Genomic DNA, 23,843 nt, shown 5'->3' with positions numbered 1-23,843 from the left:
AAAGAGAGTCTAAAAGTGACATTACATTTAGGACAATCTATTAAATTTTCAAAAATGTGAATTTTATTAAAATAGGGGTTGGTACTTAATCTTTTCACTATTTTGGGACTCTGATCTCACTTTAGCTGTTCTATTCCGTCTCTCTCATGGTAATGAAGATTCCAGCCTCCCGTGAATCACTGCGACACCCATCACCCAAGAGCTTTCCAGTTTAGCTTTGAGCATTGATCTCTGCTGCTTCCAGATCCTAAGTCTTCCATGGAGAATATGCTCTCCCTTACAGGCCTGAAGAGGGAGTGCTGTTATTTATTGTGGACTGATGCAATGTGCTTTGACAGCCTGTTCCACTTCAAGTGTAGTGCTTGGAGTTACCTAATATTTTCAGAAAAGTGGGGGAGGATTAGGAATGTTTTTTAAGGTGACCACTTGCTAGGGGACACAATGGGCAATGGGCAGGGTGTAGTTTGTCGCTATCCTGGAGAAGGTGTCTAGAGGCTCAGGCCACATTGCTGTCACTTTCTAATCAGTAACTATTTTTCTCTTCCTCTCCCACCACACATGATCTGCAAACCATGCCGAGGAGAATGCATGTTAGTGCACAGGTGATTCAGCTGGCCAGCCTTCAGGGTCCAAGCAACTGCTTACATCATCACCTGCCACTGCTGCCAGGTGTGCCAGCTGTGTGCAGGATATAAGCCCCCGCCACCCCAGCCCCGTCTCTCTGTTCCAGCTTCTCTCTGCTCTCCCTGTTGCCACTGTTTCTCTCTGTGAGTGTCCCAGGTGACCCCTTTCTCTCCTTCTCTGTGCCCTCTCTTTCTGACCTCATGACTCACTATCTCTATCCCTTCTCCACAATAAACTTCCTTGTAGTAGATCTGTTGTGTGGCATAATTCCTCAGGGGGGTACACCTTGGCACAGACTGCCATGATGTTCCTCTGCTCCTGCATCATTATAGAGCTTAACAAAGAAAGCCTTTGTCTGGTTCTACCTTTCCCCCCTCTCTTTTGTAGTGGAACTCTGTCCTCCATCTTGAAATCAGAGTTGTTTTGGCTGGGCCATGGTAGCTCATGCCTTTAATCCCAGCACTTGGGGAGGCAGGTGGATCTCTGAGATCAAGGCCAGACTGATCTACAGAGTGAGTTCCAGAACAGCCAGGTCTACACAGAGAAACCCTGTCTTGAAAAACAAGCAAACAACAAAACAAAAAAACAAGCAACAAAGCAAAACAAAAAAGGAAAGGAAGAAAAAGGAAAAAGCAAAACTGTTTTGTTTTGTTTCTTTCCTAGTAATAAAATCTCAACTTCCTGTGAATCACAGTGACCTGTATCATCTACAAGCTTTCCAATTAACTTCAGGATTCATTCAGATAATAAAAGCATTAATCTCTGCAGCCTCCAGAGATCCTTCTAAATCTTCCACAGAGAATACGCTCTTTCTTTTACAGGCCCAAAGAGGGAGCTTTGATATATATTGTGGATGATAGAGAACAAAATTGGGCCTCTTTAAATATTGTCTTGTGGAAGGAGGGGGGAGTACCCCCAGACCCTCACTGGAGATTCCAGCCACCACTCCCTCCTGCCTCCTCAGCTGCAAGGGTTTACAGACAAACTAGACTATACAGGGGCTGGAAGGCTGACTGGGTACACCAGTGCTGGTTTTTATGAATCATCACCCATGCATGCTAGGCAGGACTTTTATGTGGCTGCCTTTGAGTCACCCATGCTCCTGTAAATAACTTCTGCTAAACAACAACATGACACAACACAACAAAAACTTCACTAGTTCACCCAGCTGGACTTGGAATAATTTCCTTGGTCTTTTAATTTTATTTATTATTTAGGGTTTCACTGTGTAGCCTTAGCTGTCTTTCAATTTACCATTTAGACCAGCCTGGCCTCAAACTCACAGAAGTCTGCCTGCCTCTGCCTCCTGAGTGCTGGATAACCTAGATAACCCACCACCACTCACACAACCAAAGGCATTTGGACGGTACAAATACTGTCTGATTGGCTTTCCCTTGGGAGTGAGGTCGGGCTGTTGGGAGGGATGCACACTTGGAAGAGCAAGAGCGAGCTTTCTTTTCTCATTTCCTCTTTTCTTTCTTTGTTTTCTCTTGCTTTGCTTTGTTTGTTTGCTTTTCAACACAAGGTTTCTCTGTGTTGCCTGACTCTGCTTCCCCAATGCTGGGATTAAGCCACTGCGCCACCACTGTCCGGTCAGAAGAGCTTTCTTCAGATAACAGTCTCCATTTCAGCTTTGAAAAAAATAGGGCATGCTTCCTGAATTTGCGTGTTGTCCTTTTCAGGGTCCATTGCTAATCTCTGGGTCATTCCAATGTTAGTATATCTACTGCCAAAGAGAGCACATTTCTTTTATCTTTTGACATCCTGTTTGGGGTGAAAAGTTGTTTCTGTGTATCTCTTCAGGAAAAACCACACAATACCATTGTTGTTGTTTTTTTAAGTAAATTTTCTTCTTAAGAACTAGGTTTTTCAAAAAATCTTGTTGAGAGCTCATGCTTCCTCAGAGCTTCAGTAGTGGTTGGCCGGGTGTAAGGCAGTTTCTTTAAAGGCTGTGCTTTGGCAGCGTTCCCACAGAGGAAAAAAAAAAAAGGCATTTCCTCGTCTGTGTGTTCCCTTTGCCAATATTTTGCTTGCCCTTGTCCTTACTTTGCGCCATTCCTTGATTACAGCTCAAAGACGACAGCCTCTAGGTAATGAGCATTTTTCACTCTGCTCTTTCAAATAGCAGCGGGCCTCTTCCATTCTGCCATTCGAGTCAAATCCTGCAGCATATTTTTTCTATCACATATTTGTCAGACCGTCACTGGAGCGCCGCTGGCGGGGTAGATTGACATCACCAGCGGGGGGGGGGGGGGGGGGTTTCCTAATGGAAAAACATGTCGGCTCACTGGAGCCACGTGGGCAGAAGGGCAAAGGCTTTTGTAGTGCCCGAGACAAGCCTGGCGCATTTTGCATGGAGTAGGGAAAGGGTCTGCCTTAATTTGGGTCAGGAATCCCTACGTACATGGAAACTTCTTTGGGGAATGAGACCTCCCACGTGCTCGAGTCTAGTTTAAGTTAGCTAGTGTATCCGGAGCGGCTACGTACTAACGTGGCCCAAGAGGAACCGGCTGGCGGACCCAAAGTACTCGTGGATTCGGCTGCTCGACGGAACACCAGAAACGGACAGGAAGTAACCTTTATTTAGCGCGCCGCTCGTTTCCGGCTGTGCAGAACGCCACTCACCCTCCTTCCGTTGTGTCCAGTGCTGCTTCAAAACCGGCACGATGGGCAAGAAGGGAAAGAAGGAGAAGAAGGGCCGCGGCGCGGAGAAGACGGCCGCCAAGATGGAGAAGAAGGTGTCCAAGCGTTCGCGGAAGGAGGAGGTGAGTAGGGCCCGGCATGGAGCGGCCTGGGACTGCGGGCAGGAGACCGGGAGCCGGAGTTGTGTCTCGGGTCTGTGGGTAAGGGGCCTGCGCCGAGCCCAGCGCCCTCAAACCTCCCCCTCTATCTCGGACCCCTCCGCAGCCCTGGGACTCCTCGTTTACCCGGTCGCTCTCGCTCTTTCTTGAAAGATCAGATTTGTACCGTTCGGTTCAGCTTGGTTCCCTTACTATAGATAAAGTGAAACAGCATGGTGGAGTTTAGTGGAGGACAGCTGAAGTTGAGTGACTCCTGCTTTGTCCAGGTGTGTCCAGCTTCCAGGAATAAACCTGTAACGGTCCTGCGCTTATTACTGTTTTTCAAAGGCGAGTAGATGCTCTTCCAGCAGCCTTAGGGAGTGAACCACAAGAAGTTGTTTTTGGTTTTTGTTCGTTTTTTTTTTTTTCTTCCTCTTTTTTAAAATTAATTCAACCTAGATCTCGGTCATAGTTGTTCGTTTTCCAGACAGAGTTTCTCTGTGTAGTCTTGGCTGTCCTGAAACTCACTCTGTAGAGCAGGCTGGCCTCGAGCTTGTAGAGATCACCTGATTATCCCAGGAACAGATGGGTCAGTAGCAAACGTGGTTGCTATTGTCTTAGGTCTTTCTCACCTGGGGCAGCAGTCATGACCAAGGTTTCCTCAGTGGTCCGCCAGGCACAAGATTTCTTGGGCTCTCATCGTCACAGTCTGAGAAGAGGGAGCCTCAGTTGAGGAAATGCCTCCATAACATTGGCCTGTACGGAGATGGAGAGATGGCTCAGCTGTTAAGAACGGTTGTTGCTCTTCCAGAGGATCCAGCTTTTATTCTGGGCACCCACATGGTGGCTCACAACTGTCTGGCCTTTGTGGACACCAGGCACACACATGAACAGACATACATTCATGCACAACACCTACACACATAAAATAATACATTTCAAAAAAAAAAACAGCTTGTAGGCAAGTCTAGGGGGGTATTGTCTTGATTTGTAATTGATATAGGAGGATCTAGCCCACTGGGTAGTCCCATACCTAGGCACATGCTCCTGGGTCGCTAAGAAAGCTAGCCAAGCAAGCCACAGAAAACAAGCCAGGAAGTAGCTTTCCTCCTTGGTCTCTGCTTCATTTACTGCCCCAAGGTTTCTGCCTTGAGTTCCTGTGTTGCAGGATATTTGATCTCATTGTGGACAATGAGACTGTGAACTGTAAAACACTGTTTTCATGTTTGGTGTAATTGAGCCCTATCACACACCTTTACTTCAAGAACTTTGTGTTAATTGTAAACAGGTGATTATGGTGTGGTTCAGCCATCCCTAGCACACACCTTTTAATTTAATAAAGTTAGGCCTAGGTCAAGAGGTGGAGCAAGAAACCAGCTGACAGGGATTAAAGAGTAGGAGGGACTTTGAGCTGAGGGTTATATAAGACATCATGGAGACATAGAAAAGGCTTTTTTTTTTTTTTTTTTTTTTTAGCTTAAGCTCTTGTTTTAGCTTAGGCTTCAGCCGTCTCAGCTTCCTGGCTTTTTGGGCTTTGAGTTAGCAAGCCTTTTTGGCCTTGTTTTGTGTGTGTTTTCCCTTTCTAGGTTGTCAGTTGAGCTAGTGAGCCTTTTGGGTTTTCCCCATCTGGTCTTGAGCTGAGAAGGAAGGTCAGCTGGGTGTTTCCTTGGCCTTTCTGAGCTAGCAGGTTTTTCAAACCAACATTTGGCTCCTAAGTCTTTATTTATTAGTAAAATAAAGACGGTTGGGATTTTCATTTTTGTTTAGAACAGCATTCCTTCAATAGCGTTCTTTCATGATGGAATATAGCTGTATGATGAAATAAACCCTTTTCTCTTCAATTGTTTTTGATCACAGCAATAGAAAGCAAACTGGGACACCCTAGGAAACTCAGGGGAGTGGGCACTGAGTGCTGTCCAACATGTTTGTGAACTGAGAACTTTAATGTCCAGGTCTACTGTCACAACTGGGAAGTAGGGAGACGGCAGGTCTCCACTGAGCTGCACAATTCATGCGCTGTTCTAAAGGCCTCAAAGCCTGGTCTCCTGGAGCTCTTAAGTTTGTAAGAGGATGAGAGTGGGAGCTGAAAACCAGTAAGCAAGAGGAATTCCAGGCACGGCTATGTAGACAGCAAAGCAGGCTGTTGGCATAAACAGGTTGTCAGAGGGCATTAAAGGCAGTATGGCCAGGATGGGATCCCCTGCATAGAAAACTATGGGTTGGCAGGAGGAGCCGTACATGCATCTGCACCTACAGAAAAGCTGCTATTGGTGTCACAGTGAGTTTTTCCTGAATGTGTCAAGTTTTTAGACCCATGTTAAAACTCAGGTGTGATTGGATCTCAGTCCAGTCAGACCAATGGGACAAAAGCTGGCTGCACTTTTCACTGTGAGGCAGGTTAGACAGAGCCTCACGTGTAGCTACATTTGTATCCGTAGGAAGACCTGGAGGCCCTCATAGCCCACTTCCAGTCCCTGGACGCCAAAAAGACCCAGGTCACAGAGACTCCGTGTTCTCCACCTTCCCCTCGGTAAGTGAACACGCTTTGTTTTGTGTGTGTGTGTGTGTGTGTGTGTGTGTGTGTGTGTGTATGGGGTGTGTGGTTCTGGCTGTTCTGGAACTCTCTGTAGACAAGGCTGGCCTCAAACTCCACGATTTGCCTTTCTCTACCTCCTGAGTGCGGAGTTAAAGGTGTTCATCACCCTGTCCAGCTTCGTTTCCTTTTCTCTAAATTATAAGAATGTCTTGGTATTTGGGACTTAGTCTCCTTAAGGGGTATGACTCCTTTTCTTCTGAAGAGCTGGCTATCACCCCTCCTCTACAGAGGCATGGAGGGGTGTTTTCTCAGCATTCTGCCCCTGCCACAGCTTGTGACAAAGACATGGCCCCAGTGAGCTTCCATTTGGTTCTCAGGTGTGTTAAGAATGTCAGAGATAGAGACTGAAGAGCACCACAGCTATTTGCTGTTCTTAATGCTTTTAAGTTCACATGTGCAAAGCTTATTAAACACAAGCTCTAGATTTGCCATTCTAAGTGAATATATAATTTATGAGAAAGATCTCAAGGCTTTTGTAGAACTCATATACTTGTAAAATGGGCTGAATGAACAATTTGGGTTGCCATCTGGCAGCTTCCTCCAGCTTCCAATATTGAATTCCCTTTTAAGTTTTGATTGATGACTGTCTAATACTTGCCTGTGCTGTTCAGCCAATGCTTGGAATCATCAGGAAAGGGCCAGTGCCCTCCTGGACTGTCATTTGGGGTGGGGAAACTGTGTAATAAACTGTGTTGTTTAGGGAGGGGAAGTGTGGAGGCCTCTCTAGAGGCCTTTAGGCCCACTGTGTTTAGCTAAGAAATGAGTGTTTCATTTTTCCCAGACTGGGATTAAATTTGTCTCACCATTACTTGCCTGAATGGAAGTCCAAGAGTAGGCTCTTTGGGATGTGATAGTTAGGTGCAGGGTTGGTTCTGGAGCCAGAGTCCCTTTGAAACATGGGTGTCACCCCTCTAGGGTGTGGGAGAAGTCAGTGTTGAGCCCTGCCATGAAGTGCATAGTGGTAAATTCTGCTGGGACTGGCTTTTACTTTTCAGTTTTGTGCCATCTGGACCCATGTAATTGTTGAAGCAAATCCGAACCCTTCACTCCGATGAATTCACTCTAAGTGTAGGTGATTCGTCTTCACTCTGAACGTGGATTATTATTTTTCTGATGATGACTTGGAACTTTTTCTAAAGCAGCATTGCCCTAAATTTAGGTATAATGTCAGGGTATACTTTAAAATGCCTGCAGATAAAAAAAAAGAAAAATGCCTGCAGAGAATACTGGAAGGGAACGGGAGGCAGAACTAAGGTAATGGATGAGTTTACATCGTCCTGGATGACTAACATATTTGCTGACTCCACCTTTCGGCTCTGTTTAAAACCATACTCAAAATATCTGAGAGCCAGGAAAGGGTTACCAGAGCTCATGGTTCTGTTCCTTTTGGAAAGGCAGAAGCAAAAGGTGTGAGGGAGCAAAGCTGCTTATCTCAAGAAGGCAGGGAACAAGAACAAGACAAAAGAAGGCTTCAGGAAAGGTGCATCATCTGTCCCTGTGACTGACTTCTCTAGCATTGGCTAATGTGTTGACCTCTTCCTGATCCATGCAAGTCTCAGTAGCGTTGCCTGCTGGGGAGCAGGCCTTCAGCCCCTGAGTCTTTGGGACATTTTATTTCCAAAACATAGCAAGAATGCATGCAGGTCCAGCTGTAGGTCAAGGCCTAGCTAATGGCAGAGCAGGACCTGGCCCTGGGTGTGGCTGGTGCTTATTGCTCAGGACCAGGCAGGGGCTCTTTCCAGGGTGTGCTGGGAATCTCAACAAGGAGATTTGGAGTGACAAGAGTTTGGAATACTGTTCTTTATATTATTATTTAACTTATTCTTTGACTATGTTATACATGCATGCAATTCTGATAATGCCCCGACATCCCTAAACTTACACATGTGACATAAATGGGTCATTTTAGCCCTTTTCCCTTGAATTCAGTGGGATTGCTTATGTTTAGAGCGATGGGCTGTGCGGCTTCACCAGGTCTCTGTGTCCATGGAGGACTGACACACTGTTCCCTGCTAAGAACCAGCTTGCTTTTGTCACTGCATCTGCCTACCTACATCTCTCTTACAGAGAGTAGCGTGGCACTTGTGTTTGGGAACAGGCTTTTTCACTCAGTGTGTCCCAGAAACTCATCCATAGCATAGATTCAGAGTCCATTCCTTCCTAGGACTACCTTGTCCACATGTCCTTCTGTACTGCCCTTGGCTGGTCTACACACCTATAGCATCCTGGGCTGTTCTGCACTTGGCAGTTGTGAACAATGCTATGATGAGTCCAGCCTGCAGTAGACATTATCCGTGTCCTAATTCTGGATCTTGCTTTTGAGGGACTGTTAACTGCGTTCCATGCCCCTGCCTTTATTTATTTATTTATTCATTCATTCATTCATTCATTCATTCATTCATTCATTCATTCATTTATTTAGCTAACAACTTTTTTTTCTTTATTAATTACACTTTATTCACTTTGTATCACCCCCGTGGTTCCCTCCCTCCTCCCTTTTTTTATTTTTAAAGACAGGGTCTCATGTAGGTCAGGCTGTGTTCAAACTTGTTGCATAGCTACATAGCAAAGGTTGACTTTGAACTACTGGTCCCCCTGCCTCCACCACATGCTGGGATTACAGGTATATATCTGGTTAATGTGGTGCTAGGGATTGAACTCAGTCCTGTGCATAGGAAACAAACACACTCTCAACTGAGCTACATCTCCAGCTCCATGGCTACATTTTCAATGTTGGTTTCTTCAGCTGAAGAATTTCTCACAGTGAGGAATGCTCTGTGTACAGTAAATCCCCAAGAGAAGAATAGAGGGTTCCAATTCCTCAGATACAACCTGACCTTGAACCCCCTTTTTCTTCTGAGAGGCGCTCTCTGGAGTGAGTGTCGTGGTACACCCTGGTATGTCGCAGTCCGGGGTCTGAGCTGGGCTTCGGCAGGCTGCTCCTCTGGTCACTGCATCTGCTCCAGCTTTCCAGTTCAACAGCTGACATACTCTCCACAGCTGCTCTGTTATCCTGTGACTAAGTAGAGTGTCACACACTAACATGCTTCAGTAGTGACCTTGGTGGACTTTTTATTTATGTGAGTGTATGTGCACACACATCTGTCACTGTGCGCGCATAGCGGTCATAGGAGAGTTTGTGGGAGTCAGTTCTCCCCTACCATGTGGGTACCAGGATTGAACTCAGGTCACCAGGTTTAGCTGGAAGAGCCTTTACCCACGGAACCGTCTCACTAACTATTGTTCCCAAGCCACTCCTCATTCCATGGTGGGCGACCATGACCAGTGGCCTGAGAGGGAGAGGGAGGCTGGCTGGGGGTGTGGGGAGAGGGCTGTGTAGGAGACTTCCTATGAGAACCAGATTTGTCCGGAGGCAGGTGTCACTGAGGAGCTCATTTAGTTAGGAAGAACAAAGGCTATTTAAACTTTGGGGAGTGGGTAGAGGTGTATGGGTGAGTGTCCATCATTGGCCAGGGCTAAGGTGCCGAAAATGCCTTATTTGCATGAAGAAGAATTCCAGCTGCTTGCTGGGCATGACCTTATAAGGAGAGAGGAAGTTGAGTCGAAAACCTGGTGCTAGGCTACTTAACCTCCCGGCGGGGTGTGTGTGTGTGCGTGCGCGTGCGTGCGTGCTGTGAAGGCTCTGTGTGCAGTACATGCAGGCCCAGGCCAGGGAGGGAGGAGTCCTGCCTCTGCTGGTCTCAGAACGAGATTTTGGGGGACTGTGTATGCCTCGACCTCACTCTTCCTCCAGGCCAGCTCAGCTCCCCCAGCCTCACATTTAACCTTGAACTTGGTAGAGCTTTGATTGTGATTTCATTATATGTGTGTGTGCATGAACATGAGCGTATACGTATATGTGTGAGTGTGTATACACACATACATATAAATTTATTACTTTTTTGAGATAGGGTTTATAGCCCACATTAGCATGGAATTTATTCTCTTGTCCCAGCCTCCAAAGTGTTGGGACTTCAGGCATGAGTCACCAGACCTGGCTTTGTTTGTGATTTGAAAGGATGAACTAGAGTTTTCCAGGACAGGTCGGGAAGGTGCCACATGTGGTTAGCGGTCACATGTCTTCTGCCTGCTGTTCTCACTTGGTTCTAAGGGATGGTGCCTAGTTGCAGGGCTCTCCTCCGTGGTGTTGGGCTGCAGGTGACAGGGTGGCTCTTGGTCCTGTCCTGAGGGGGGTGTAGGGAAGGGAAGGGGAGTCTATGCTCAGTCTGGCATCATGTTCTCTGACATTGCTCCTCTGTGGCTTTTGTCTTGTAGGTTAAATGCCTCCCTGTCTGCTCACCCTGAGAAAGATGAATTAATCCTTTTCGGAGGTGAATATTTCAATGGCCAAAAAGTAAAGTATATGTTTTTCTTTTTTTCAACTTTCAAGGGCTCATTTGAAGTAAATTTAAATTGGTGGTATAAATGTGCCTCAGTCTTGTCACTTCCATTTCGTACCCCCCATATTCTAAGTGTCAGGCCTGATGTGGGGTGTGTTTGGCTAGTTGCCAGGATTTCTTAAAAAACTGGCGGCAGGGTCCTGGTCTCTTCTAGTCATCAGAACCTGGCTCCCCTGGGCTGAATGTGTGCACAGTGCCCTCTCTGAGTTGTTTTGGTTCTGCCTTGTGATGATGCTGGGAATTATTCTGAGCCCTGTGCATGCTGGGAGTGCACTCTGGATATTGTACTTTCACCCACCCCAGCTTTCGGAGGTGTTTTGAATAGAGAACATGTTAGTGAAATTATGGGGCCAGAGAGCACCGTGTTTGGGAGTGTGGAAGGAAAGCAGTTGAAAGTGTGGCCTCCTTTCTTGGCTTGTGACAAGCTCCAAGTTGTATTTCACTTGTCCAGCTTGTTCTCTATATTCTCATGCACTTAAAACCTGGCTTAAATTCAGAGTGAGGGGTTTTGCTGTGTAGCAGTGGCTCTTGGGGCCTGAGGAACCAATTGGCACAATGACACGTGGTTTATAATTTGTAAGGGTTTTGTTTGTGAGCTTTGAGCTGAGATTGGGAAAGGGTACCGGGACAGCCTTTGTGTTTGTCGTGTCAGAATGTTGTTCTGAGACATGACAGTGCTTTTTAAGAAACAGGTGGTGAGGCTGGGTGTGGTGGTACACACTTTTAATTCCAGCACTTGGGAGGCAGAGGCTGGTGGATCTCTGTGCATTCAAGGTTGCCCTGGTATACATTGCAAGTCCAGGACAGCCAAGGCACAGAAAAACCCTGTCTAAAAAAGAAAGAAAGAAAGAAAAGAAAAAGAAACAGGTGTTGTGTTAGATGACAGCCCAGCCACAGGCTGAGGCTGTGTTCTCAGTCTATGTTGAGGTGGACTGGGCTGAGGGGGGGCTTTGGTGGGTTGGGTGCAGTGCATCTTTCGTTTAATATATTTACTTGTTCATAAGTTCATTGAGACTGAAGACTGGCAAGTTGGGAGCACCTGTTGTCCTCCCAGACAGTTTTGGGCTTACACATGGCCTGTCTGCAATGGTATGGACTAGTTTACAACTTCCTGGAGAGCATGCTTCCTGCTGTTGTCACCTGGCTACCTGCATGGCCTTTGTGGCATTGATGATTCACTTCCTTCCTGCAGACCTTCATGTATAATGAACTGTACGTCTACAGTATCAGGAAGGACACCTGGACAAAAGTTGACATTCCTGGCCCACCTCCAAGGCGCTGTGCTCATCAGGTAATACCAAAGCTGTCACAGAGTCATCTAGAGATGAGAGGCGTCTCCTGCCTCCCTGCTACATCCTTCTTGGTCTTGGAGATAGGATCTGACTCTGTGGCCCAGTCTAGTCTTGGACTCATGTCATCCCCCTCCCTTAAGCCTTCTTCTGCAGGCTGGAATGAGAGGCTGGAGCCGCCAGCCTGGGTTCTGCCATCTTCCCTGGATTCCTTACTGAGTTTTCCTGCACCCGGCTCTTCACTGGAGAAGGGAGGAGCCCCTGCTACAAATGTGCTTGTTGAATGCAGTGCTGTGTGTTAGACACAGTGTGAAGCAGTGCCTGTTTGGGTTAGAGCATCCTGTGTGCTCCAGGGCTGGGCGGGTACTGACCACAGCAGAGATGAAGTGTTCAGAAATGGGTCAGGTGGCGGAGGGAAGGGAATTGTGTTGGCTAAATTGTATGCTTTTAGCAAATCTGAGGAGAGTGTGTGAGAGCCACTCTTCCTCTCAGGAAAGCTGTTCCCAGTGTCCCTGAGCTCTGTAGCTCCTCCTTGTCCAACACCAACAGTTTGCTCTCCTTTCCGGGGAGGCGGGTGGGTGTGGATGCTGGGGACAGCTCTTCTGTGTTGACTCTGGAGCTCACTGAGGCTTGACGTCAAGAAAAGGGGAGTGAAGTCTGTCTGCCTGTTCACTTGATACTGACCAGGACGCACTTGGAACAGAGTTTTTCATAAGTTAGGGTCACCTGGAAAGAGGGAACCTCAGCTGGGGAATTGCCTCCATTAGATTGTCCTGTAGACACATCTGTGGGGCATTTTCTTGATTAATGATTGATGCGGGAGAGCTAAAATCACTGTGGCTGGTGTTGGTTCTGTGTCATGTAGGAGAGCAAGCTGGGCAAGCAGTGGGGAGAAAGGCAGTAAGCAGCATTCCTCCATGCTTTGGTTCCTTCCTCCAGGTTCCTGCCCTGGCTGCCCTCAGTGATGTATAGTAGAAAGTGCAAGCTAGAATAAACCCTTTCCTCTCCAAGGCTTTTTGCTCTGTGTTTTAGCACAGCAAGAGAATGCAGACTACAGTGCCCAGGAAGGGTTAGAAGGACGAGTTACTATTGGTTGGAAAGACAGCTGTGTATGGCAGTGAGCTGTGGATGGGAAGATTAGTGCACACTGTGATTTTCTGAGAGAGCACCTCCTTTGCTGGGAACCCTTGGGTGCTGGAATGCAGCAGTGAGGCACTTTTGGTCTGTGCCTTGTTTGGTCTGAGGGTGCCTGGCTTGGGTAGGGCTTGGGCTCCCTCAGGAGAAGGGTGAGGCTGACATCAGAAACTGTGTTGTATTGTGTTTTGGTGGTGCTGGGATGAAATGGAATACAGAGTGTTACACATACTGGCTGTTTGTGCCAATGGTCTCTTACTTTTTTGGACACTTACGGTTTTCCTGTGTTCCAGTGCAGGGACAAGGGAACCCAAACACCTGGTAGCGCATAGCCTGGTAAGGCATGTTGGTGGGACTGTCCTTGCCCAGCACCTTATGTGGGTGTATGCCAGCCCTTACCTGGTTGTGTGGCCATGTTCTGCTTGACCTAGAGGGAAAGGTGGTTCAGTTCACATGTTTTTCTGGGGGGACTGCTGCACAGGTGCGTTGTATATGTTTTCAAGTGTTTTTTTTTGGTTTGTTTTGGTTTTTGGTTTTGGTTCATTTCTAACCAAGTGCAGCAGTGAGGGCACAGGTGAAGCTGCCTGAGGTCCTTGAGTGACAGTGACAGGGGAAGTGGCCTGCAGCCAGTCCAGCCCGAGGACTCCTTGTCTCTTGAGAGTGGTTGTCCTGAGGTAAACAGCAGCCTCAGCCTGTGCTCTGCAGATTCCAGGTTTGGCCTGACCTGGGAGGCTGCTGTAGGAATCGTGTTAGTGCTTTGACTACACTCAACAGCAGCTGCTGTGTGACCCAGCACTATGAGGCACCACTGCATATGGGTGCTGTGAAGAGCAGAGTTTGACCTCTGGTGACCTCCTCAGTCTTTAGTCATTTATTGAACCTGGCACTTGGTGATTGCCTGTTTAGACTGGATGTAGGTTCTAGGGGATCTTGCTCACATCCTCGAAAAAGAAACTCCTTTGAAGCTGTTAAGGAATGGTTTTCTGAACCGCCTCTTAGCAGTTTCAAAAGCGCCCTGAAAGATGGTAGAGAAGTCCCACGGGGTTAAACATCTCAGCATTAAATCCCTAGTGGAAAACTGGCTCCTTGGGTTCCTATGTTATTTTTTGTTTTGTTTTTCAATTTTTTTCAACTGTGAATTCATAGTTTGTTTTTTTTCTTTTCTAATTGTATATGTATTTTTCAAAGGACTGCTTTGTCCCTGACTGATATTAGAACACCTCCACCAACAAGGTGTCTTTTTGCGCATTGCCAGGGGTGTGTGTGTATGTATTTAAATTTTTTTTAACTTATATTTCATGTGCACTGTTGTTTTGCTTACATGTTTGTCTGTGTGAGGGTGTCAGATCCTCTGGAACTGGAGTTACAGAGAGTTGTGAGCAGCCATGTGGGTGCTGGGAATTGAACCTGGGTCCTCTGGAAGAGAAGCTAGTGCACTTATTGCTGAGCCATCTCTAGCTCTGAATATGTGTTTTTGTTGTTGTTTTTATTGTTAGTTTTTTCGAGACAGGGTTTCTCTGTGTAGTCCTGGCTGTCCTGGACTTGCTTTGTAGACCAGGGTAGCCTCAAACTCAGAGATCCCCCTGCTTCTGGTTTCCTGAGTGTTAGGATTGCAGGTGTGTTCCACTGTGTTTGGCTCAAATATATATATTTTTAACTAAAATTTTTAACTTCATTTATTGTGTGTGTTAATTTTTATTTATTTTTTTGTATTGTTCCTTAAAACGGTTTTTTTGTGTAACCGTAGCTGTCCTGGAAGTTGCTCTGTAGGCCAAGCTGGCCTCAAATTCAGAGATCCACCTGTCTCTGCCTCCCAAGTGCTGGGGTTAAAAGTGTTCACCACCACTACCTATGTGTGTGTTTAGCATGGCACACTCATTTGGAGGCCTGAGGACAGTGTATGAGGAGTCATTTCTCTCCTTTTCGCATGTGGCTTCCAGAGATTGCTCAGGTCATCAGGTTTTGTGGCAGGTTTACCTGCTGTGCCATCGTACTAGATGCTACTTTTTCTTTTCAATGATTTCAGTTCTTGGTGGTTTTCTTTGTTCCCCTCTTTCCAGCTCCTTTGGTGGAGGCTTACTACCTCCATTCTTACCAGAGGCTTTTAAGTCTGCAAATCCCCTCTAGATAATGGCTACCGCTCTGTCCTGCATACTCGGTATACGGAGCATTGGAGTGAATCTAGAGCATTCTGATGGATTTAGATGTTATTTGTCCTATGAGTTACAGAATTTAGCAGGTATTTGATCTACAAATATTTCAGAATTTTTTTTCCAGATACTTTTTTGTTGTTTGAGTCGCATTCTTTTGCAAGGAAGCCTTCATGATTCAGACTATGAGGGTTACCGTGTGGTCCTGTGATCTCTTGGTGATCTGTGCCCTCCAGCTGCATTGCCTGACTGTGTTCAGTTCTTTCATGACCTCAGTGCTGCATCCCAGGTGACCTGTGTTCTGGTGTTTCTGGCCTGCAGTTACTGGAGCCCTTCCTTCTTGGGGCTTAGGTTTAGATGATGGATCCTAACATCCTGCCCAGCCTCGTTAGTGACTGTTTAAAGAACCTTCCTTAAGAACTGTGCCGTCGGGGCTGGAGAGGTGGCTCAGTGGCTAAGAACACTGGCTGTTCTTCCAGAAGACATGGGTTTGATTCCCAGCACCCACATGTGGCCCACTTCCCTGAGAGTGTCTGTTGTGAGGAGGACTCTGTGTGAGCATGGGGCTCACAATGGAGGGGTACTTGCTGGAGAAACTGTGGTTTCCAAGAAACGTGTCCATCCCCACTTCCTAAAGGCCATTTCCAGTTGACTATAAAACCAGCCAAGTGCATGCATCAGGGATGGGCTGTATAGAAGGTGACAAGGAACCTTACAGGCTGCCACTCTGTTCTGTCTGTGGCTGAGAGAGGCGGACCTGGGCCTGGCAGTGCTTTGCTGCATGTATAGACCTTGGTCTTGCTCTGGTCCTGGTTAGAGTCTCACAGCCTGCCTTGCCTAGCTTGCATCTCAGATTGCAGGTCTGAGGAAAGAGCCCAGGGCTAAGTAGCTGGCAGGTTGGTTCTTTTCTTTTTGAGACAGGCACTCACTGTGTAGCCTTGACTCTTGAACTCATGGAGAGAGATCAGCCTTCCTCTGCTTCTCAGATGTTGGGATTAAAGGTGTGCGGCCCTGCCCTGGCAGTAGAGGGTCTCTTTGCACAGATATTACCATAGTCCTGGGGCTCTGCACCCAGAGTCTTCAAGGGAGCCCATCCCTTGGCCTTGGCACTATAGCCTATTCATCCTTTTGGTTGGCAACCTCTGATGAACAGTGGTGGAAGCACTGGCTTCAGCTGATACTCTGGGGCTGAGGGGCTGGTGTGGCATTGCTCTGGTCTTCTTGGGTCCTCAGGGGCTGGGCTAGTTGGAGCAATAAACACTTCATGCAGGGGAAACCCGAAGGCCCTACCTTCACTGCTTTTGTCAATCTTTTCTAGTCTGCTGTAGACTACTCAGTGCGATATTAGAGTAGTTTATTCTTCACAGGCTGGGAGGCAAAGAGCCCAGTGTCCGGTACCAGCATCTTAGTGATGTATACTACATCGTGGGCAGGTGTGCACACCTGCCACCTCAGCATTCAGGAAGTGGAGGTGGAGGATCAGAAACTCAAGGCAATCTGGGGATGCAAAATGAGTTTGAGGCTAGCCTGGGCTACATGAGGCTTTGTTTTATTTTTAAAAAGTTAATTTTGCAGAAAATGTTTAGACAAACAGCAATCCTTACCTTTAGATCTTTAAAAATAAACATCAATGTTCTACAAAACTTCATGCTATGTTCATGCTCTTTTGCAAAGTATTTTTAGATGTGTAGTAGATGCCTAGGAATGGGTTAAGTGGACTGAAACGGACTAGGCAAATGGCTCTCTTGTTGTGTAAGTGTGAGGACCTGAAGTAGGATTCCAGCATCCATGTAAAAACATGGGCATGTTTGCACACACCTGTAACCCCAGTGTTGCCAGGGGTAACCCCAGTGTTGCCAGGGGTAGAGACGGGAGGATGGCTGGAGCTCGCTCCACTAGCCTAGCTCCAGGTTCAGACAGAGACCTTGTGTTACGGAGAATAAAGGAGAGAGTGATAGAACCCAGTTCTTAGCATCCTCCTCCTACCTCTGCGCCCCCACACAGGCATGTGCAACCCCCTGATGTGTGCCTCATATACTCATGTACATGTGCATACATCCTGCACACATACACGTGTTTACCTCACATATACCCTTGTGCATCTATCTTACACAGTCACATGAACTTCTCATACACGTCCATGTGCCACACACTCACACATGTGCATACAACTCACGTGTTTACACCTCACACTCCATACATGCAGGTCCCTTACATACATCTGTTCATAACCAAACAGTAAACACTGCTAAAACGATTTGTGATTATTTAATAAACAAAAATGATTTTTGCTCATTGATAACCTATGTGAAGTTGTTGTAACTGCTCATTTATTAGGACAGTATGTTGTCTGAATGTAAGTAGATGTTTATCTCGAAGTTTAGGGAAACATCTCAGGGTTATAGCAGGAGACAATGGCCGAGGGAGTCCCTGAGATTCTGGGTGGATGGTGCTGACACTGCTGGCCATGCTGGGGCTAGCTGTGCTGTCTGTGATTCACCTAATCTGTTTGCTTTATTTAACAGGCTGTGGTGGTACCTCAGGGTGGTGGGCAGCTGTGGATCTTTGGTGGAGAGTTTGCATCTCCCGACGGCGAGCAGTTCTACCATTACAAGGACCTCTGGGTCCTGCACTTGGCCACCAAGACCTGGGAACAGATTCGGTAAGATTCTGGGTAAGAGCCTGAGCTGGGGCCTCAGCTTGTGTTCCTGATTGGGTTTGAGTTGTGGGTGGGACAAGGAGGCTGCAGGGCACTGCCCTGAATGGTGGGAAGAGGGCTTTAGTGGAAGTGTTTGGCGTGCTGAGCAGCGAGCAGTGTGTTGGGCCTGAGTCACCCTCTTGGTGCAGCTTCCCCAGGATTCAGCCTGCTGCAAGTAAAGCTGATCCTGATAGAGCTCTGTCATGTTAGGACCAGGAGATGCCCTGTGTAGATAGATGGAGATGCAAATGGCAGAGCTGGTCAGAGGAGGGAGGAGTCTTCAGGGCTCTCAGGAAAGCCAGGCTTGCAGTGCTGATGTTTGAGTCTCATCTCTGCTGTGTACCACTGTTTCTGTCTTACTGTGTCTGAATGAGAATTGCTGCAGAGAGGGGCCTGGCAGAATGGCCAGTTGTCAGCGGACTTACTGACTTCTTCCTCTGGGTGCTGCCAAGCCCTGTTGGCAGAGATGTGCATTGCCACAGTGTAAGGTACTGTCCTTTCTCCTAATAAAGCAGTAAACCAGAATTAGGCAGGGACCAGGACTCTCACTGGGAGGGTTTGGCTGTTGCTGGAGAGAATGTTTAGGTACCCTTAACTCCTGATTCTCTTGCCTCCACCTTCTGAATGCTGACTTTATAGTCACATGCTGCTGCATGTGGCTTAGCTGCTCTTCTTAACCCCTCAGTTTCAGCTGCAGACTCATGGCAGGTGAAAGGGTGGTTCTTTATGTGCTTTACTGCTCCCCCCGCCCCAAGTCACTATTGGAAGAGCCTCTGCTGATAGCTTCAGGCTTACTGTGGCCTCTGGCATTATCAGGGGGAGTGTGCTGCTACAGACCCAGCAGGATGTGCTTTGAGTCATTTGCCTCATAACCAGATGTAATGGGTGTCTTCAAGTTATTCTTGGCCCCCTTCGGAAGCCCAAAAAGAAATGTGTGTTGATACACAGCCAAGTCAAATGTCCACCAATATTTACAAAACTCTTCCTACTGAGATTAGCTAAACTAGTCTCCTTGAGCCAGCTGTATAGCATAAACCCTGCTTCCTTGCTTATCTGTATGTAATAACCTCACCTCCTCGATCAGCTGTGTGCGGTAGAAGGCGGGGTATTTCTAGCCCCCTAAAACAAAACCACTCCACTCCCTAGTCACCCAGTCTTCAGTTTGAATTTGCTTCTTGTGGGTGTGGGTGGAATTCTGAAGTACCATGATGTCTTAGTGTTTTATTACTGTGAAGAGACACCATGATCACAGCAACTGTTATAAAGGATACCATTTAATTGGGGCTGGCTTACTGTTTCAGAGTTTTAGTCCATTATTATCCTGGCAGGAAGCATGGCAGCATGCAGGCAGACATAGTGCTGGAGGAGATGAGGGTTCTACATCTTGATCAGAAGGGTTTAGGGTTAGGGCAGGAGGCAGCTAAAATTCTACACTGGGTGGCGCGTAAGCCTAGGAGACCTCAAAGCCCACCCCCAGAGTGACACTTACACTTACTCTTACAAGACCACACCTACTCCAACTCGGCTACAACTCCTAATAGTGCCACTCCCTATGGGCCAAGCATTCAAACACATGAGTCTGTGGGGGCTAAACCTATTCAAGCCACACGTGGCCTTCATTGTCTGGCTGTATTAACTCAACTTGAGGTTTTCAAATTCACCATGTTGTAGTGTGTACCATTGTTTTATTCCACAGACCAGTGATTCATTCTTTGTTGATGGGCATTTGAGTTATTTGTACATTTTCATATGCATTAATGCCTTCAGTAGATAATCAAGAAAAATTAGTATAAAAGTGTGTGTGGCCTGAGTGTGCTATTTGTCTCTCCTGATTGAGGAGGGAGCCATTATTTAGCCTGTACTTGGGCCAAGATAACCACTTGTTATCTAGAGAGGAAGCATGCTTAGGCCCATGTGGAGGGAGTGGGAGCTGGCTGAAACCATTCCATGCAGTGATGATGGAGTCTCAGAGTCCTGGTGTTACATGGCTTTTCCTGAGAAGTCTGTTTCTTTCCTCTGTATAGAGGGCAACAACAGGCTGGATATTCTAAGTCTAGCCTGGCCAACCAGTGCCAGGCTAGACTTAGCCTGAAGTAATTGAAATTACTTCAGGAGTGTTACACCAGTGACACCACCAAGGAGTTGTCCTTTATGGCAGCTTGCATCTAAAGACTCTGTTCCCAGGAAGGGAGGGCCTTTGACCCTTTTTACTGTGGCCAAGTGGGCTGGGTACCTGAAGACCTCTCTACCTTTTGGTTCTGTAGCAGGGTAAGGTTTTCTGAAGCGTGGTGCCTGAGAATCTGGCACAAAGAAAAGTCAAATGTGGACCCATATTGTGCCAGTGAGTACTCAGAAGGAACAAGGCCCGTGTGGGTAAAGTGTGACTGCTTTGAAGGAAAGCTAAAAGGATGATCTGACCTGACCAGGTATGGTGGGAAGTGTGCATGCTGAGGGCCGGGCTGTGCTGGACTCTGGAAGAGAAGATTTGCTGCCATTCTGTGACCACACCATGGGAGCAGGGAGTGTTTCTGTTCATTGATGGGCCCCATGACCTTGAACTCAGAATTGCAGTAGAGTTCAGCCCTTTCCTCAGCTTGGCGTGGCCTTGGACGGTGCGTACTGCATAGTGTTGTCAGTATGAACTTGGATGTAGCTCAGAGCACTAGTGTAGAATGCTTGGCTCTTCACTCCCTAAGCCTGCTCTGGTGTCTGATGCATGGACATTCTCTGTGAATATCTCACAGCGGTCAGGTGGTGGAGTTGGTGATGCTGGCTGGCAGCACGCCCTGTGGGAATGCCATTCGAGAACAGCCCAGAAGAGCCAAGAGCCTGGCGCCCACACCATTGCGTGTGTGTCTTTGTGCTATACATAGGCTTCTGGATGAGTGGGGCAGGCTAATATATTTTTTTAATTCCATATTTAGGATTGACGGCAATTGAAAATCCTATTGGAGGTTGGAATATAAATGGGCTCTTGGGAGGGTAGCTTTATTTTTCTAGAGGGGAATGTGGAATCTTTTTATAGCCCCCCTCCCTTTTTTATTTTTAGTTACAAAACAGTGGCACGTCACTGATGCACTCACTGTGATGATGTCACAAGTGAGTTGAGTCCTTGGATCTGACTCAGGCAGAGCAGGTCCTGATATGAGGTTCCTGTTCAGGAAGCTGTTAGGGGCCTGGCCTAAGCCTCCCTGGTTCTGGGGTCACAGGTAGCCAGCTTGCCAGTGACCTCGTCTTCTGCCACCGGGCGGCTCCGGGGATGCCGGCTCTCTCCCGTGTGCGTTCTACAGTGGAATGCTGTGCGAGTGCGCTGCTGCACGTGCACAGTGAGCACTTCTCCAGACTCCGCACGCGGCACCTCTCCACATGGCAGCTCCTTGGGAACTCTCCTTGCGGAGCTTGGCATCTGGGCAGAACAGGACATGGCTGTGCTGTCCACTTGCCCTGGGATGTGGCGCAGAAGGCCTTTCCCTCTGGTCCAGAGGGTCCTCTTGGTCTCAGGAAGCCTGCATGCTGTGTGATTCTGTGCCCCAGACTGGCTCTTCTCAGCCTGGAAACTTTAATCATGAATTTTGGCACTAGAACATGCTTACTGAATTACAAGTAATACACAGCAAGAAAAAGGCAAAGAAATTGGTTGACAAATTGTGTATACTCCAATCTGGTAAGGTTTTCTCCGCTAAGGGTGGAGTAGACTTGACTGTAAAGCTGCCCTTTCTGATGGAGTCATGAGGTTAGACCACCCAAAAAGGCACCTGAAGGTGGACTCTAGCATATAGTGCCGAGGAGAAGGGATTGAGCTTCTGGTTGACTTTATGTAGACAAGTGTGCTGGCCATCCTGAGTGGCATTAACAGGGTGTTGGTAATGTGAAGGGTTAGTGGAGCAATGAGAAGTTGAGCTAGGCAAGACCCCAGCCGCACCCTATGGTGTGCCTTGAATGCTGCATCTGAGTGCTCGTGAAGGGTGGGTCTGGGCAGCGTCCTTTCAGTGTTGAGATTCTGTACAGATGCATTTGGTAGGAGTCTTGCTATCTGTGTTGTTGTTTGGCTTTGTTTACATCTTACTTGTTTTGTGGGGGCCAGGAATGTGGATTCAGGTGCCTGTGGAAGCCAAAAGAGGGTTTCAGATGCTCAAGGTGCTGAAGTGATTGATAGTTGCGAGCCACCCCGTGTTGGTGCTAGAAACTGAACTCTGATCTCCTAGAAAAGCAACAAATGCTTTTAATTTCTGAGCTATCTCTCCAGCCCCCAGTTTTTGGGATTTTTACATAAATCCCTCTTTGTGAAATTTTTACATTCCACTGGGGAGCAGTGGGAGGGCCTGGGGAGAATATTGCACAGAGGGCCTGGGTCACCCAGTTCCCAAGTAGGAGGGGAGGAGCTTAACCCTTGAGGATCTCTAAAAGCAGACTGCAGTGAACCTTGCTATCCATGCTATGGCCTTCCTCTGCTAGCCAGTGCCTCTTTGCCATGACAGGTGCTCCTCCCTGCCTCCCTGTCACCCCACCCTCCTCTCTTTCTTCCCTCTTTCCACTTAACACAGTGAGTGATGTGTGTTCACTGGAGAAAGCTTGGGGAATGCAGAAGACAGACAATAATAAAACTGCTCAAAACGCTGGATTAGAATCTTATATAATGTGTTTTGTAACTTGCCGTTGTCTTTCATTCTTATGAACATTTTTCTATGACATGAAATATTTTAATCTGATTCCTTTTTTTTTTTTTTTTTTTTTTTAATGCTGCCTGATAGAATAAAGTGGAATTTCCACTTCCGATTGCAACTGGGGAAGTTTATAGTCTTGCTCCTATCATTTGGGGTGTGTGTGTGTGTGTGTGTGTGTGTGTGTGTGTGTGTGTGTGTGTGTTAGAGTATAATAGGTATAGAGTATATGTATAGAGTATAATAGGCTAGAGGTCAACATTTGTTGTCTTCCTTAATGCTCTCTCTGAACCTGGCGCTCACCAATTGGCGAGGTGCCTGGCCGACCAGCCCCAGGAGCCACTTGTCTCCAACCTGGCATTGGGATTACAAGTGCATAGCTCCATGCTGAGCATTTTTTTTTTAAGCAGTGCTCAGAGCCCCTCCTTTAAAATAAAACAAAAATAATTAATATCTATACTATAATATATATCTTACTGTGTATCTTAGATTGGCCTTGAACTCAGAGATCTGAGACTATGTGAGAATATGTGTATGTGTATATGTATGTGTGTGTGTGTATGAAAATTTTTTTCCCTGCCTCCCAGGTGCTAAGATTAAAGATGTGTGCCACTGCACCCAGTTTCCTTCTGGTTTCTCTGTGTAGCCTTGGCTGTCCTGGACTCACTTTGTGGACAGACCAGGCTGGCCTTGAACTCAGAGCAACCCACCTGCCTCTGCCTCCCTGAGCTCTGGGATTAAAAGCATGGGCTACCATGCCCAGCTTCCTTTATTTATTTATGTTTTTAAAGATTGGTTTATTTATTATGTATACAGTGTTCTGCCTACATGTACACCTTTATGTTGGAAGAAGGCATTTATTATGTATAACCAGATCTCATTATAGATGGTTGTGAGCCACCATGTGGTTGCTAGAAATTGAACTCAGGACCTTTGGAAGAACAACCAGTGCTCTTAACTGCTGAGCCATTTCTCTAGCCCCCTTTATATTTTTTTAAGTTCCTTATTTGACAGAATCCAACCTATTATATTTTACTTAAAAAATATTTATTCCAAGTCAGAGATTGAGTCTGCTCTTCTGGAAGTCTTTTCTGTCTGGGAACTCTACCCAGGGTCTCATGCATGCTTGGGAGTTATTTTTGCCCTCCAGAATTCCTGGATCACTGGGCAGGATTGTCAGGCTGATTCTGGTAACTTAAAGAGATAATGAAGGGAACTTACTAAGTGTACTGAAAATGGAAATCACAGGCTGAAAATGCCACTCAGTGGTCAAGAGTGCAGGCTGCTCTTCCAGAGGACCAGTGTTTAAATCCCAGCACCCACGTGGCAGCTCTCTGTAACTCTCTGTAACTCAGTTCCCAGGGAATCCCATGTTCTCTTCTGGCTTCTGAGTGTACCAGGCACCTACGTGTATACATAGTACACAAACATACATATAAGCTAAACACCCACACACATAAAATACAAATATTTTTTAAAAAATCAATGGATAAACCTGTTTAAAAAACCTA

The 23,843-nt window shown here is 46.9% G+C and overlaps 1 protein-coding gene across 2 annotated transcripts in view; it reads left to right on the top strand.

Annotated features, from left to right (window-relative positions):
- The first annotated feature begins 2,893 nt into the window (after positions 1 to 2,893).
- The window catches only part of Klhdc4 (kelch domain containing 4), a 32,386-nt gene continuing 11,436 nt past the window's right edge, over positions 2,894 to 23,843 (top strand). The window contains exons 1-5 of one of the 2 annotated variants that reach the window (XM_055620900.1): positions 2,894 to 3,389; positions 5,843 to 5,934; positions 10,276 to 10,354; positions 11,593 to 11,691; positions 17,499 to 17,635. In XM_055620900.1, coding sequence (XP_055476875.1) covers positions 3,291 to 3,389; positions 5,843 to 5,934; positions 10,276 to 10,354; positions 11,593 to 11,691; positions 17,499 to 17,635 — 506 coding nt within the window. In that variant the 5' untranslated portion in view covers positions 2,894 to 3,290. Of the gene's footprint in view, positions 3,390 to 5,842; positions 5,935 to 10,275; positions 10,355 to 11,592; positions 11,692 to 17,498; positions 17,636 to 23,843 lie in introns of those variants that run through there. The other variant, XM_055620901.1, reaches the window with a different exon arrangement.

The sequence above is a fragment of the Psammomys obesus genome, unplaced genomic scaffold (assembly GCF_907164565.1).
Source record: "Psammomys obesus unplaced genomic scaffold, mPsaObe1.curated_primary_1811, whole genome shotgun sequence".
In the NCBI taxonomy this organism is placed as follows: Eukaryota; Metazoa; Chordata; class Mammalia; order Rodentia; family Muridae; genus Psammomys; species Psammomys obesus.
The sequence above is the reverse complement of the archived record's forward strand: the minus strand, read 5'-3'. Positions and strand labels throughout refer to the sequence as shown.